The sequence below is a fragment of the Entelurus aequoreus genome, linkage group LG01, assembly GCF_033978785.1.
Source record: "Entelurus aequoreus isolate RoL-2023_Sb linkage group LG01, RoL_Eaeq_v1.1, whole genome shotgun sequence".
Classification (NCBI taxonomy): Eukaryota; Metazoa; Chordata; class Actinopteri; order Syngnathiformes; family Syngnathidae; genus Entelurus; species Entelurus aequoreus.
Genome location: NC_084731.1, coordinates 87,881,357 through 87,897,564, shown reverse-complemented (window position 1 = coordinate 87,897,564; position 16,208 = coordinate 87,881,357). Strand labels below are relative to the sequence as shown.

At 39.0% G+C, this 16,208-nt stretch overlaps 1 protein-coding gene across 1 annotated transcript; it reads right to left on the bottom strand.

Moving 5' to 3' along the window:
- Positions 1-796: 796 nt before the first annotated feature.
- On the bottom strand, positions 797-14,731 carry cnppd1 (cyclin Pas1/PHO80 domain containing 1). The gene is made up of 8 exons (XM_062060269.1): positions 14,537-14,731; positions 10,106-10,208; positions 9,939-10,020; positions 7,884-8,004; positions 7,615-7,743; positions 7,487-7,548; positions 7,287-7,404; positions 797-3,690 (listed from the first exon to the last, which is right to left on the bottom strand). The coding sequence occupies exons 1-8, from the start codon at positions 14,597-14,599 to the stop codon at positions 3,112-3,114; spliced, it is 1,257 nt and encodes a 418-aa protein (XP_061916253.1). The 5' UTR covers positions 14,600-14,731; the 3' UTR covers positions 797-3,111.
- Positions 14,732-16,208: the final 1,477 nt, after the last annotated feature.

The following is a 16,208-nucleotide window of genomic DNA, read 5'->3' as shown; positions in this document are numbered from 1 at the left end:
AAGTGGCGCACTGCATGAGAAATCAGCGAGAGCAGCAGAAGAAGAAGAAAGGACTTTGCATCGACCAATCAAATGAGCTCCGGGGAGCGCGGGGCGTGGTTATGATGAATAATTGAAAAGCACATGCACTGAAGTGTTTCTAGTAATATTCCAGAAATCAACAAAGAAAGTCATACTTTATTAATGTCAGCTTTCCTGCTAAATAGTCTTGTTTTTTACAATATTTGCATTTTACAAGACGTACAAACTTTGTGCTTCCAAGTATATGCAATTGTCCAATTCTGGCATTTTTGGCTTCACAATCATCAAAACATGAGTCCAACGTTCTTCCCGTCAAAGATGGGTATGGCATTAAAAGTGTGGAGTGAAGCAACAAGTCCCACTGCAATGTTGGCATGTAAGGAAAGTGGCGTTAACATGCTCCAAAACGCAAACATTGGAAAATCAACAATTTCTTCTCGCAGGTGCGTGCAAACAGTGCGGCCAGGGAGACATTTCACACTTTTCCATTCTCTGGCTTGTTTTGGCTTTGTCGCCGATAACGCAAACCTAAAATGTGGATTATCTATTCAGGTAGCTTAGTTTTAGAATCTTTAAAGCACAACATATCAAGTTATCATTTAAGTCAGGGGTGTCAAACTCATTTTAGATGGGGGTCCACATGGAGAAAAATCTACTCCCAAGTGGGCCGGACTGGTAAAATCACGGCACGATAACGTAAAAATAAAGACAACTTCAGATTGTTTTCTTTGTTTAAAAATAGAACAAGCACATTCTGAAATTGTACAAATCATGTTTTTGTTTTTTACAATTACCTGTTGCGGTTAATAGTATATATACTTTATTTGTTATTTATATTTTCTGAACAAATTATGTGATAATGTTCATCAATCAACTTATTGGTGTTAATTTTTAATCAAGATAAAAAATTATATCAATATCAAATTACAGTATGTTATTGATGTAGTTTGATAATTTGATAATTGGGGCGGCATGGCGTAGTGGGTAGAGCAACCGTGCCAGAAACCTGAGGGTTGCAGGTTCGCTCCCCGCCTCTTACCATCCAAAAATAAATTGCGTCCGTTGTGAATTGAATGATGAATGATGGTGGTGGTCGGAGGGGCCGTTGCCGCAAATTGCAGCCACGCTTCCGTCAGTCTACCCCAGGGCAGCTGTGGCTATGAAAGTAGCTTACCACCACCAGGTGTGAATGAATGATGGGTTCGACATGTAAAGCGACTTTGGGTACTTAGAAAAGCGCTATATAAATCCCAGGTATTATATCCCTCGACTGATGTACTCACATCATGTGTTTTTTTGTACATATGTAGCATCATCTACAAAGATACGAATAATTGCTATTGTGACATCCAGTGGACACATTTGGAACAGCTGTTTCTTTCATTAAAACATTTCAGGTTAATTTTTATACTTAGCAAACTCCTCTCACGGGCCGGATTAAATCCGTTCGCGGGCCTGATCCGGCCCTCGGGCTGTACGTTTCACACCCCTGGTTTAAAGTGACTGTTTGCAAACCTTACGGGCTTACGCAGGTGTCTAGACGGCGCTAACTTTCCAAAGTGTTCTAATTGTTCGATTCCACCCTTTGTTGTCAACTAATGATAGCAATTTTGGCAAAGGTTAGCTACCATGAAATGTACATCCCACCATAAAAACATGACTGCAAATTGTTAGTTGCTTCTCTGGGACTGCTTTTGTGTATGCAGACGTGCTTTGGGATGTAACCATAAAAACATTTCATATCACGGTTATTATTATCGTGGTATTGTTTAATGTGCACAAAAAGTACCTTTACACACTGAAATATTTTGATTGAGTTATAATTTTCTTAAATAATCAAAACAAATACAGTTATAAAACCCACTATTTTACATGTTTGTGTTTCTTATGCTTCACTGATGCTTGTCTTCGTATTATATCCTTTTTAATGGCTACGCTTTTATTTTGTAAATATTAGTTTGTACATAAGCACTGTAAGATTTGTTCAAATGAATGTACGTACCAAATACAATCATTTTTTTTTTTCTGGTGGAGAGTTGTGGCGTCCTACTCTGTTCAGCGGTCTTTGAAGGCACCGTAAAAAACACCTCTAGAGTATAGAACGATCATCCTGTTTTAGGAGAGCAGTTTGTAGGCTTGATGTGCACAATTGAATGGCTTAGTTTTAGACAGCAATGTCGTTGGATTGGGGTATGTCGTTTCTTAATGGGTGAAGACGTTAATGTCTCTTGATTTTATGTTAGCATTTAAGCTAGTGAGCAGCCGCCAATCTGTGAGTTTATCAAAGAGCAATTATCAATCGCGTTTTTTTGGATCATTTTAATTTAAAATGGCAATACTAAACATCGGGAGTTTTACCGTGGTTATCATTAATATTGTTTATTGTTACATCCCTAGACGTGCTCTGGGTGTGCACGTAACGGCAGTCTTAATCCTGGGACGACAAACTATTTTTATTATATATAATTGGTAATTGTGAAAACAATATTTTTTCACTACAAATGTTAACATAATTTAGCTGGTGGTGTTCTTAAACGTAAAAATTTAACTTACAGCAAATTGCAAACAGTCACTTTAAGATTTCTGTATGCAGCCATAAAGGTAAAAACATTAAGGTTTTGCATGTCTCTTTTCTATTTAGAAGAACAGTGCTTGCAGCCTTGTGCAGGTGTGACCTGTTTGTGACAAGAAAAAAAATGTATTGCAGTGAAAACAAAGCCTGAGACTAAACCGGTCGGTTATATTTGTTCTTCTCACCCAGCACCGTCACTTAAATCAACTTACTTAAATCCTTTTTAGCGGCGATCGTTCACAGCACTCATCACAAAATCCTTACATTTTCAAGCAAATATCAGGCAAACTAGCTTAGTTGCAGCCCAACAAAAGAAAAGCAGTGCAAATCCTCTTAAAATAATGATCTCTGCAGTCAAAGAAAGTGATTGAAGGGTTTTTACACACTAGTGAAATATGAGATGTGCGCTTCCTGTGTGTTCTAGATATGATTAATGTAAATAAAAATGTATGGTTGTTATAAAAACTGTGCTGGTTTCCTTTCTATTTCTTTGATTTAGCAGCTGGATCTGTCTGCTGCTAACCGGGCATAAGGAGAGCTTGGGTCTTGTCTACAAGTAACAACAATTGTGGATGACAAAGTTCCAGCTGCACAGGTGGAAACATTGCTAGGTTGGAGTTAGCGCCTTCAAGGAAGATGGAGGTCAGCCATGATGCATGATGGGTAAACACGGTCGAGCCGTTCCTCAGCAAACACTCCGGTTGAGGAAGGCTGCTATGACAGCCACGACAAAAAGTGGAAGCTGTGGAATCAGACTCTATTTCTGGACATGTGGAGCCCACAGAGGTGAGCAGTGAGCTCCAGAGATACACGATGGATGTCTTTGAGGTGGCCTGGACAGAATCTGGACTGTGAGGTCGGGTCACTCCAAGCACTTTGGTGTGACCGTTCAGACTCTCGTTGGTTGGAGTGCAACAGGGGAGGTGGTGGAGTGTGGCGGGAGCTTCTGTGGTGCGAAAGTGTGCCGGGGAGACGTTTGTGGGGCGTGGCAATAGAGTGTGGCCGCTTGGAAAGAGAGAGAGTTGGTGCAGCACGGTGCTGCTGGCAATGAGGCCAGCCACACTCGTCAGGTACAAAAATCCGAGCATACAGGAGACCTAAACAATTCAAAATAACAGTATTATTGCAGTGCTGCCGTAAGATTCCTAAGTTGCCCGTAACGAACACAAATCATTCTGTGGAATGGAGCATTCTAACAAAGAATTGTTCTCTGTAAAGAATGGAAAGCATTGGAACACTATACCGTATTTTTCGGATTATAAATCGCAGTTTTTTTCATAGTTTGGCCGGGGGTGCGACATATACTCCGGAGCGACGTATGTGTGAAATTATTAACACATTACCGTAAAATATCAAATAATATTATTTATCTAATTCGCGTAAGAGACGAAGCAAATGTCAGCAATCGTCTCACACACGTCAACCAATAAGAATTCGGCGGGGGCGGGTCATGGCAGAAGTGCATTGTGGGTCATGGCAGAAGTGCATTGTGGGTCATGGGATGCTACATGCTACTATGTCCGTAGCTATTAAAATGGCTCATTTCAACATTGGCGGTAACTTATAAAAACTGAGAAGGGCTGAACATAAATGGCACCGAAAAGGAAATCATATACTGCAGATTACACGCTGGACGTAGTGAAATATGCAGCAGAAAACGGCGATCGAGCAGCAGAAAGAAAGGAAGCGGCGCATACCAGGAGCGACAACGAGGAAGAAGATTTCATGGGATTTAGCGATCAGGAGTGACAGATTGTTTGGTAAACGTATAGCATGTTCTATATGTAATAGTTATTTAAATGACTCTTACCATAATATATTACGTTAACATACCAGGCCCGTTCTCAGTTGGTTATTTATGCGTCATATAACGTACACTTATTCAGCCTGTTGTTCACTATTCTTTATTTATTTTAAATTGCCTTTCAAATGTCTATTCTTGGTGTTGGATTTTATCAAATAAATTTCCCCCCAAAAATGTGACTTATACTCGAGTGCGACGTATATATGTTTTTTTCCTTCTTTATTATGCATTTTCGGCCGGTGCGACGTATACTCCGGAGCGATTTATAATCCGAAAAATACGGTAAACACATTTCTGCAAGGGAATCCTTTAATTGCTTTTATATCTGATGAGGCGTTTAATCAAGTGCACTGCATAACGCTACGAGTAATTGGTGCATAGGTACCGTATTTTCCGCACCATAAGGCGCCCCGTGTTATTAGCCGCACGTTTAATGAACGGCATATTTCAAAACTTTGTTTACCTGTTAGCCGCCCCGTGCTATTAGCCGCACCTACGCTACGCTAAAGGGAATGTCAACAAAACAGTCAGATAGGTCAGTCAAACTTTAATAATATATTACAAACCAGCGTTCTAACAACTCTGTTCACTCCCAAAATGTAATGTGCAATCACAAAAATAGTAACACTCAAAATAGTGCAGAGCAATAGCAACATCAATAACTCAACGTTGCTCATACGTTAGTGTCACACAACACACAAAATAAACATTTAAAGCTCACTTTCTGAAGTTATTACTCATCTACAAATCCCTCGAATTATTCTTCTTCGGTGAGCTTCACTTGTTTTTTGACACCATCTGTGATGTGGACGCGCATGCAGTCGTAGATCAACAGGAACGGCGCTGCGTGAAAAAAGTCACCCGGTGTCTTCGCGTAAACGTCTATCAACCACTCGCTCATCTTTTCTTCATCCATCCGATCCCTTCGAGTTAGCTTTTATGATGACGCCGGCTGGAAAGTTCTCTTTTGGCAAGGTCTTCCTTTTGAATATCACCGTGGGTGGAAGTTTCTGGCCGTTAGCATGGCAAGCTAGAACCACAGTAGGACGACTTCTCATTCCCTGTGGTGCGAATATTCACCGTACGTGCTCCCGTTGTATCCACAGTGCGGTTCACATGAATATCAAAAGCCAGTGGAACCTTGTACGCGTGTCTCTTAGTAGGAGACATTTTGTTGTCTTTACAGAAAAACAAATGAAATTAAATATCCGCGAGCTTCTTCTTCTCCGGGGGCGGGTGCTCACCTTGGCGGTTGCTTACAGTAGAAGAAGAAGCGCTTCCTCTTCTATGGGGGCGGTTGCTTACCGTAGAAGAAGAAGCGCTTCCTCTTTTACGGGGAAAAAAGATGGCGATTGTTTACCGTAGTTGCGAGACCTAAACCTTATGAAAATAAATATGAATATTAATCCATATATAAGGCGCACCGGGTTATTAGCCGCACTGTCTGCTTTTGACAAAAATTATGGTTTTTAGGTGCGGCTTATGGTGCGGAAAATACGGTATTTATTTTTTTCTAATCAAGTACAACTGTAAAATAAGCCACCTTGGGGCCAAAGTTGCAGGTGCCAGCACTTTGACAAAGAAGGTGAGAAACAATATTGAAATTAAGAAAGAACTCGCAGTAAAGTACAAAGGTGATGTCCATGTGGCTCGCCTTCCTCTTCATAAATCGTCTGTCTTTGCCAACATGTTGTTTTCTGCATGTAAAACCATAATTATTCTTTATTAAATGTTTGTGTTTTAATATCTTTGGGTGTTTGGAATAGCGATGGGTATTTACATTTTTACCGAACCAAATTTTTGTAAAAACAAAGCATTTTTATTAGTGCTGTCAAACAATGATATGTTCTAATCAGAATATTCACTGATTAATTGCAGTAAATTACCTGCATACATAAGTTAAATTAACTTTAAAGTACCAGTATAATGGAAAAACAAGTTGACCTGATCTGGGTTTCCACATCTAATTGAATGCCATTTTAATGAGACTTAAACATTTTTTAATGGTCATGTCCTAACGCATATGGTTGTCATGTATAGTCAAAAGCTTACAATTGTTGGCATTTGACAATAACATTTTTGAATATTTGAAAAGTTAACATTAAATGTTATTTTGTGTATTAGAATTGGATCGCAAGACTGTATCATCTGAGAATTTGTTTTTATTTATTTATTTTTCTGTAGTAGCATCCAGTGTTCTGACATTGTGCGCCGGCCATAGACAATAGCCAATTAAAAAGTTCCGTCTGTCAATCATCACATGTACCTTCAATCTAAATTATCAAAGGAGAACTGCACTTAAGCCCTCTAAATAAACATTAAATTCTGAATTACCGGTAGTTGATCAATTGAATACACCTTAAGTAATTTTTTTAATTTTTCCTATTTAAAACATGCTGTAAAAATGCATATCCTTTGAACAAATGCCTTATAATAGCAACAAACTGGAGTATACATGTTTTTAATTTATCAGGACACAATTTTAAAAAAATAGTTAAAAGAGAAGTTAATATTTTTTTGATAATAAAAACATTAGCGTCCTCTAGGGATAATATTTGTAGGAAACCTAGTTAATTCGCTGCCATGGAGGCGAGAATTAGTGACTTAGAAGTGGCTTTGCACTGTGACGGGACTTTAGCCGCTAGCGAGAATTCTACATTGCGTTGAGGACGCATTCGTTTTTTGTTGTTGTCAAATTTTCAGACATAGCCAGAATGTGTCAGCAACATGCATTATCACGATATGACGATAGTATAAAAAGCTCTACAGTCAGCCATGTTTATATCATTGATAAATGATAACCCTAGTACCCACCAATCCCAATTACCACATGAGCCCCAGGCAGAAGTAACCGTCACATGACTCCCTGGTCCTCAATCTGTCACTCACCTTGGTAAAGTGCTGGTAGATTGCTGTAAGTGCTTGGCTCCATGTTGATTGCTCAAGTAACACACATAGGTCAGTGTAGGTAAACCAGCCTCGCTTCATGCCCTGACGCTCTGCAATGCTGAGAACAAAAACAAAACACTTTTTACACACGACACTTCTTTGCAAAGTGTGCATTTTGAAAACGTTAGAGAACCACAAACCTGGTCTCTAGTTGGCTCAGGGCATCAAAGAAGTCTTTTGACTCTGTGAAGAGACTCCACTCCTGCAAGAGTTGACAATTATTGGAACACAGAACAAGAAGGAGCATGTAACACATACACAAACTTACAATGGCGTTCAGGAAATTCCTCTCCAGCTTGTTAACCGTATTAACGTCCAGTTTCCCAGCTGTTCCCCACTCGTCATTGAAAACCTCTTCTTCCTCCCCTTCGTCATACAAATACTTGCTGGCAACCATCTAATCCAAAATAAGAGAAAGTGCATTTGTCAAAGCAGCATCAAGAAACGTCGGACAGCTCAAATGGCCTGTGAGCCGGGAATATGCTGGACACATTTAAGTGACATGTATAGGATGACATCTGAGCCCCAGACACATACCATGGAGATCAGGAAGAGGTCAGAAGAGGAAATCTTTTGCAGGTATTCAGGGTTTCTATGACGGAGCCTTTCGATGTAAACCAGAGCCAGCATCATGGCACATGGTGAAATGCAAGCCTCCCTGCAGCAGATAAAAGACAGCGTTGCTTTCTGTGCTAAATCTAGTTGCTGCATCCACAGTACAGTTGTGCAGTATAGATCTTTTTTTGCACCAGAAACCGGTGTAATGCTGGCATTATTTTCATGGACCAGATTTCCACGTGTGGCTGATAAATACAGCAAAATTAAGTAAATGAAAAATACAACTTTCACAGTTGTATTTTGGCCATTTAATCCAATATCCAATATGAAAAATGTCCAGTATCTTTGGCAAAAAAGCCCTCCAAAGACTTTTGGTTTATTTTAAATCATTTTCGCTAGCTTGTGGGCTTTTTTTTGGGCTAACTTATCAGATGCATTATACGTTATACATCATCATCAAGGACAAGAGCATATATATACGATACAACTAAAATAAATGGTAAATGGGTTGTACTTGTATAGCGCTTTTCTACCTTTTTTAAGGAACTCAAAGCGCTTTGACACTATTTCCACATTCACACACTACTACATACAATTGCCATTAGTTCCAAATAGGGCTGGGCGATATGGCCTTTTTTTAATATCTCGATATTTTTAGGCCGTATCGCGATACACGATATATATCTCGATATTTTGCCTTAGTCTTGAATGAACACTTGATGCATATAATCACAGCAGTATGATGATTATATGTGTCTACATTAAAACATTGTTCTTCATACTGCATTAATATATGCTCATTTTAAACGTTCATGCAGAGAGGGAAATCACAACTAAGTCAATTGACCAAAACTGTATTTATTAATTAAACAGTTATTAAGCAGTGGCACAAACATTCATGTCATTTCAAAACAGAAAATGCAAGATTGTCAGAGACATTTTAAAACAAGCTATTAGTGCACTTTTTGCACGATGTCACTAAGATGACAAATCAAAACTACACTAAATTAAAGTGCACTTTTTGTAAAGAACGCCACTACAATAGTTTAAAACAAATAAAGTGCACTTTTGTGCATGTTGTCACACAAGATATTTCAATAACTGTCAAATAAAAATGAGCTGCATAATAGGAAATCAAATAGTGTATGTTCTTCGCTATGTGGTAGGTTCCGGCGGATGTTATCTCTTATGTCATCTTTTTTTTCATACGGTGTTGATGTGGAAATGGTTGCCTCTGCATTTTGTTGGTGTGGCACCGAACGGAGATGTTGACATGCGGAGTAAGCACTCTTCATTCTTTAGCAGGTGACTTTTCAAATGATGCTACATATTAGCAGTAATGCTACTTTTTGTAGCAACGCTTTTGCTCCACACTTGACAAATGACGGTTGTCTGTTCGACATATTCCCACTTGACGCCAAACCACCGCCAGACGATGGACCACGTGCTGTTTTTCTTGGGAATTAATTCTTCCTTCATTTGTTACCAGATTCGCACCTTTTTTCTCTCGTATTACCACTCGCACCACAGCTAACTTTAGCCATGCTGCTACCTCTCTGCTCCGCGAGGGCGTATACGTATGTGACGTATGTAAGAAGGTGCGCTTGTTTATATCTCTGTGAGAAGGAGAGACTAGAAAGAGTGAGAAGAGCCTGTAGTGTAATGCCAGCAGCTAAAAGCAACTGCGTGAGAACGTATACTCGAATATCACGATATAGTCATTTTCTATATCGCACAGAGACAAACCCGCGATATATCGAGTATATCGATATATCACCCAGCCCTAGTTCCACTGGATTTGCATTCTAAAAGTTATGTTATTTAATGTTTCTGCGTGGCCCGGTAGCAAATGCGTGACGGATCGGTACCCTGAACGATGTGAATCGTGTAGGATTGTTCCATTTTAAAAAATGTATATCGTCCCTGAATCGTATCGGCAACCACAAATTATGAATCGAACCGAATTGTTACACCCCTACAATATGGATTTTAGGCGATGTAGCCCATCCCTGACCCACAGTATGCGATGCCTACCTGGCGACATGCGCAGCATACTTCTTGTGTAGTTTCCGTATTGGGCTCGGGGCATTTTTCTGGAAGATTTCAACAGCTATATCTGAAGAAGACAGGGCACATCGCTCACATTGCTCAACACAGGCACGACCAACACATTCATATTATGTGACAACACTTGCACTCACCCGTCACTGGGGAGGAGAGAACTTCAAGGGACACATCTTGATCCAGGCCATAATACAGTCGCTTTCTCACTCGCTCAGACAACTTCTGGTGTCCAGGAAGAAACTGTAAACACAACCCACTTATTACAAGGAGTACACTTTGAATGTTTGCTGCTCCTAAGCACTACATTGTGGATTTTATAAAGTGAACTGGCCTCACAATTGGTCCTGAGATTAAAATGATTGCAGAAGATACTTACAAATTAAACAGCTTTATCAGATTATGCTAGCTCAGTGTTTTTCAATCATTTCTGAGCCAAGGCACATTTTTTTCATAGAAAAATTTTGAGGCACACCATCAGCAGACAACATAAAAAAATGAAACTCAGTAGCCGATATTGACAATAAAAAGTTGTTCTTGCAATTGTTGGATATGAATTCAAACAATAACCAACCATGCATCACTTTTGCTCTTGTCTCAAAGTAGGTGTACTGTCACGACCTGTCACATCAGGCCATGACTTTTTTGGAGTTTTTTGGTGTTTTCCTGTGTGTAGTGTTTTAGTTCTTGTCTTGCGCTCCTATTTTGGTGGCTTTTCCTCTTTTGTTGGTATTTTCCTGTAGCAGTTTCATGTCTTCCTTGAATGCTATTCCCTGCACCTGCTTTGTTTTCGCAATCAAGACTATTTAAGTTGTGCGAACGCAATCCTTCTTTGTGGGGACATTGTTGATTGTCATGTCATGTATGGATGCACTTTGTGGACGCCGTCTGCTCAACACGCTGTAAGTCTTTGCTGTCGTCCAGCATTCTGTTTTTGTTTACTTTGCAGTTCAGTTTTAGTTTTGTTTTGCTTCGATTTCTTTTCTTAGCGGCACTCGCCTTTTGTTTATTTTTGGTTTAAGTGTTAGATACCTTTTTACCTACACACTGCCTCCCGCATATTGTGATCACGACAAACCATGTTCCCGACATCTACAAAGCAATTAGCTACCTGCTGCCACCTACTGATATGGAAGAGTATTACATGGTTACTTTGCTGAGCTCTAGACAGCACCGACACTCAACGCACATAAGCGGATTATAATTACTGGTTTGCAAAAAATATTTTTAACCCAATTAGGTGAAATTACATAATCTCCCAAGGCACATAGTGTGCCGTGGCACAGTGGTTGAAAAACACTGTGCTAGTGTAACCGGTGGTCTTTTCCTCTGTGTTGTGTGGATTTTATAGAACACGACCGACACCATAGGTTGTTGCTCAGCTACACTATACTGATAACACACAGAATACAATTGTTGTCAATAACTTTCTGCCATCGTCAAGCCCCTCTCCCGTTATCGTAGACAAAAGGGCAGTTGGAAGGCATGTCCAACGCATATAAAAAGACAAGTGTCACAGTAATTATTGCAGTAGGAGGGACAACGAGACAATGGTTCCACATTGACAAAACATCAAAAAACAATCAGGTTATTTTCCGCACTATAAGGTGCACCTAAAAACCCCCAATTTTGTCAAAAGCTGACAGTGCGCCTTATAATCCGGTGTGCCTTATATATGGACCAATATTGAGCCTCCAACAGGTAAAAGTTTCAATCAATTGCAACTACGGTAAGCAGTCGCCGACTTCATTCTCCCCCGTCTTCATTTTCCCCGTAGAAGAAGCATGCGGTGCATGCTGGGATATATGACTGCGCGAGGCGTGCCGTTTCATTTCCATTTGTTTATGTAAAGACCCCAAAATGGCTCCTATTAAGAGACACGCTTACGACGCAGAGTTTAAACTTAAGACGATCAGTCACGCAATAGAACGCGGGAATAGAGCAGCAGCGAGAGAATTTAACATTGTCACTGAACAGCTAGACAACAGCAGCAACACTGACTCGATTAATGACGACTTCGACGAGACAGAGCCGTGTTGGATGCCGTATTCGCCCAACTGTTTAATACGGACACTGAAGAAGAAGAATTCGAGGGATTCGTGGATGAGGAATAACTACATAAAGTGAGCTTTACATGTTTATTTTGTGTGTTGTGTTGTGTGACATTAATGTTTGAGCAACGTTGAGTTATTGATATATTGTTATTGCTCTGCACTATTTCGAGTGTTACTATATTGTGATTGCACTAACGTTTGATTTACCGTAACAGTATCACTGTTTTTTACGTGTTTCTTGAATCAGGGAAAAGTTCCGCTCTACTATGTGATATAAATGTTGCACTACATGTTATACCTTGCTGTTGTTAAAAGCTAAACAAAACACCACGTCACTGACTTTACCTCGGAGAAAATAATAAAACAGCTGTTTATTCATTTTGGGAGTGAACAGAGTTGTCAGAACGCTGGTTTGTAATCTATTAATAAAGTTTGACTGACCTATCTGACTGTTTTGTTGACATTCCCTTTAGCGCAGCTCCATCTAATGGATGCATAACGTAACCCCAGCCTCTACTGTAGCGTCTATTCTATGCGCCTTATAATGCGGTGCGCCTTATATACACTACCGTTCAAAAGTTTGGGGTCACCCAAACAATTTTGTGTTTGAGCCTTCATTTCTAAGAACAAGAATAGACTGTGGAGTTTCAGATGAAAGTTCTCTTTTTCTGGCCATTTTGAGCGTTTAATTGACCCCACAAATGTGATGCTCCAGAAAGTCAATCTGCTCAAAGAAAGGTCAGTTTTGTAGCTTCTGTAACGAGCTAAACTGTTTTCAGATGTGTGAACATGATTGCACAAGGGTTTTCTAATCATCAATTAGCCTTCTGAGCCAATGAGCAAACACATTGTACCATTAGAACACTGGAGTGATAGTTGCTGGAAATGGGCCTCTATACACCTATGTAGATATTGCACCAAAAACCAGACATTTGCAGCTAGAATAGTCATTTACCACATTAGCAATGTATAGAGTGTATTTCTTTAAAGTTAAGACTAGTTTAAAGTTATCTTCATTGAAAAGTACAGTGCTTTTCCTTCAAAAATAAGGACATTTCAATGTGACCCCAAACTTTTGAACGGTAGTGTATGAACAAAGTTTTAAAACATGCCATTTATTGAAGGTGCGCCTTATAAATGTTTCCATCAGGGGGGTCGATGTGGACATGGTTGAGGATTATAATTACCTCGGTGTACACATGGACAACAAGCTGAATGGGTCAAAACACGCTGAGGCAATCTACAAGAAGGGACAGAGCCGCCTGTACTTCCTCAGGAGGCTAGGATCCTTCAACGTCTGCACAAAGATGTTGAAGATGTTCTACAAGTCGGTGGGGGCGGGCGCCTTCTTGTACGCCGTGGCCTGCTGGGGCAGCGGGCTGGGAGCGAGGGACGCAAACAGACTGGACAAGTTGGTAGAGAAGGCCAGTAACGTGGTGGGAGTGGAGCTAGACTCTCTGGCGGTGGTGTCAGAGAGAAGTCTAGCAAAACTCCTAGCCATTATGGACAACACCTCCCACCCACTCACCCACTACACTCGGACCTTGCAGAGGAATGAGCACGTTCAGTGGAAGCCTCAGACTCCCAAAATGCAACACGGAACAACACAGGAGGTCCTTCATACCGACAGCCATCAGACTGTATAATGCATATGTTCCTTGACTGCACTTAAATGTAGAGTATAAGTAGACTATATTTATATATTATATATATATATAATATGTTATATATATTATATTATTTATTATTCTTCTTGTCTATTGTGAGCGAACTGTGGTGCTGAATTTCCCCCAGGGATCAATAAAGCACTTTCTATTCTATTCTAATCCGGTGCGCCTTATAGTGTGGAAAATACGGTACACATTTTGTGTAATTATAACAATAATAAAACATAAAATACATTATTTACAAGACATAATTGACCCTTTTACACTAGCTAACCTGCTCAGTGGCCTTGTGGTTAGAGATACCGCCCTGAGATCAGTAAGTCGTGAGTTCATAACCCCAACTGAGTCATACCAAAGACTATAAAAATGGGACCCATTACCTCCCTGCTTAGCACTCAGCATCAAGGGTTGGAATTGGGGGTTACATCACCAAAATGATTACCGAGCACGACCACCGCTGCTGCTCTCTGCTCCCCTCAGCTCCCAGGGGTATGGGTCAAATGCAGAGGGTAATTTCGCCACACCTAGTGTGTGTGTGACTATCAGTGGTACTTTTAATTAATGAATTACCACAGTCAGTGACTGTGTAGACTAACTTTGTTAGCACTTATTCTAAAGAACGCTTAATTTAATTTAAGTTGAAGCCTTAAACTCCAATTCCAGATCTAATTTGTCAAACATGTAAATCACCTTATACTGTTCGGTAACCTTGTTGTTAGTTAACAAAGTGAGAAGGGACGCAAAGGGTAGACACTGGCAGTGGTTTAGCATGCTAACAGCAAGCTACATTTAACATGGCGCCTTGAGTTAGCTTAGCTTCCGTAGTTGGCGGGTTAGCACAACAACTTACCGTGAACTCGTGGAAGTCCGAAAACTGAATAGCTGTATCGTTGAATAAAGAGTTGAAATCCATGTCCAAGTTAGTAACGGTTCAACATTAGTCCGGCTGATGTTGAAAAGACGACTGTTTGGCCTGGACACCTTCGCTGCCGATTGCAACACACCCTCAACCAGTAGTGACGTCACAAACGTCCTGCTGTTCGCATCGGCTAGCCAACAGGGGGCGCTGTACGTCACCTTATTTTATTAATGATTTTTTTTTCACCTTTAGAAATTGCGTCAAAGCATTGCTGAAAATAAACGTATGCGCTCGACATTATTTAGATTTTTTTTTAGCAAGATTGGTAGAACTGCAGTAACTTAATTTTATTCTAATAAAAACATTGTTTCCCGTACATTTGGGGTAAAAATTAAAAAAATATCAAAGAAATATGTAAAAAGCCATGTTATTTGTTCTTGCTTTAATTTTTTTTATATTTTGTATTTATTAATGCAAAAACATTTTTTTTTAACTTTAAGAATTTGCGCCAAATAATTAAATAAAAATAAATATATGAGCTGGCCATTACTTGGAATTTTTTAGCAACATTGGGAGAACTGCAGTAATTTAATTTTACTCCAATAAAAACCATTCGGCCAGTAACATTTCCTATATAAGAGGAAAAATTATAGAGTCATTAAATTTTTTTAAAAAGCAATGTGTTTTTTTCTTGCCTTAATTTATCCATTGTACGTCACCCTTATTTCATTTATATTTTTTAAATTAATTTATATTTTTTCCACTTTTAGAAATTGCATCAAGTCATTACTAAAAATAAACATATGAGTTGGACAATATTTGGAATTTGAGCAACATTTGGATAACTGCTTAATTTAAATTTACTCCAATAAAAACGTTTTTGCCAGTAAAATTTCCTATATTCATGAAATTCCTCATACGTCACCCTTATTTTATTCATTATTTGTTTTATTTTATTAATATATAATTTTTTCACTGTTAGAATTTGTGTCTAGGCATTGTTCAAAATAAATAATGAGCTGAACAGTATTTAGATGTTTTGGGCAACATTGAGAGCTTTGCAGTAACTTAATTTTATTACAATAAAATATTTGGCAGTAAAATTTCCCAAATCCGGGGGAAAATTATAAAAAATAGCCATCAAAGACAAATGTGATAAGCGCTTGTATTTTTTCATGCTTTAATTTATCCGTCATTTGTCACCCTTTTATTTTCTTTATTTTAATAAATAATAAAAAAAACATTTTTTTCCACTTTTAGAATTTGCGTCAAGTCATTACTAAAAATAAACATATGAGCAGGACATTATTTGGAATTTGAGCAACATTGGGAGAATTTGGGTAACGTAATTTTACCCCCCCCCCAAAAAAAAATTCCCAGTAAAATGTCCTATATGAGGGGAAAAATTATAAAAAAAAGTCTTCAAAGAAAAGTCTAAAAAGCAATGTGTTTTTTTCTTGCTTTAATGTATCCCTCATATGTCACCCTTATTTTATGTAAATATTTTTTTAGAATTTGCATCAGGCATTGCTGTTAATAAACATATGAGCTGGACAATATTTTAGAATTTGAGCAACATTGGGAGAACTTCTGTAACTTAAATTTACTTCAATAAAAACCCTTTTGCCAGTACAATTTCCTATATTTGAGAAAAAATTATATG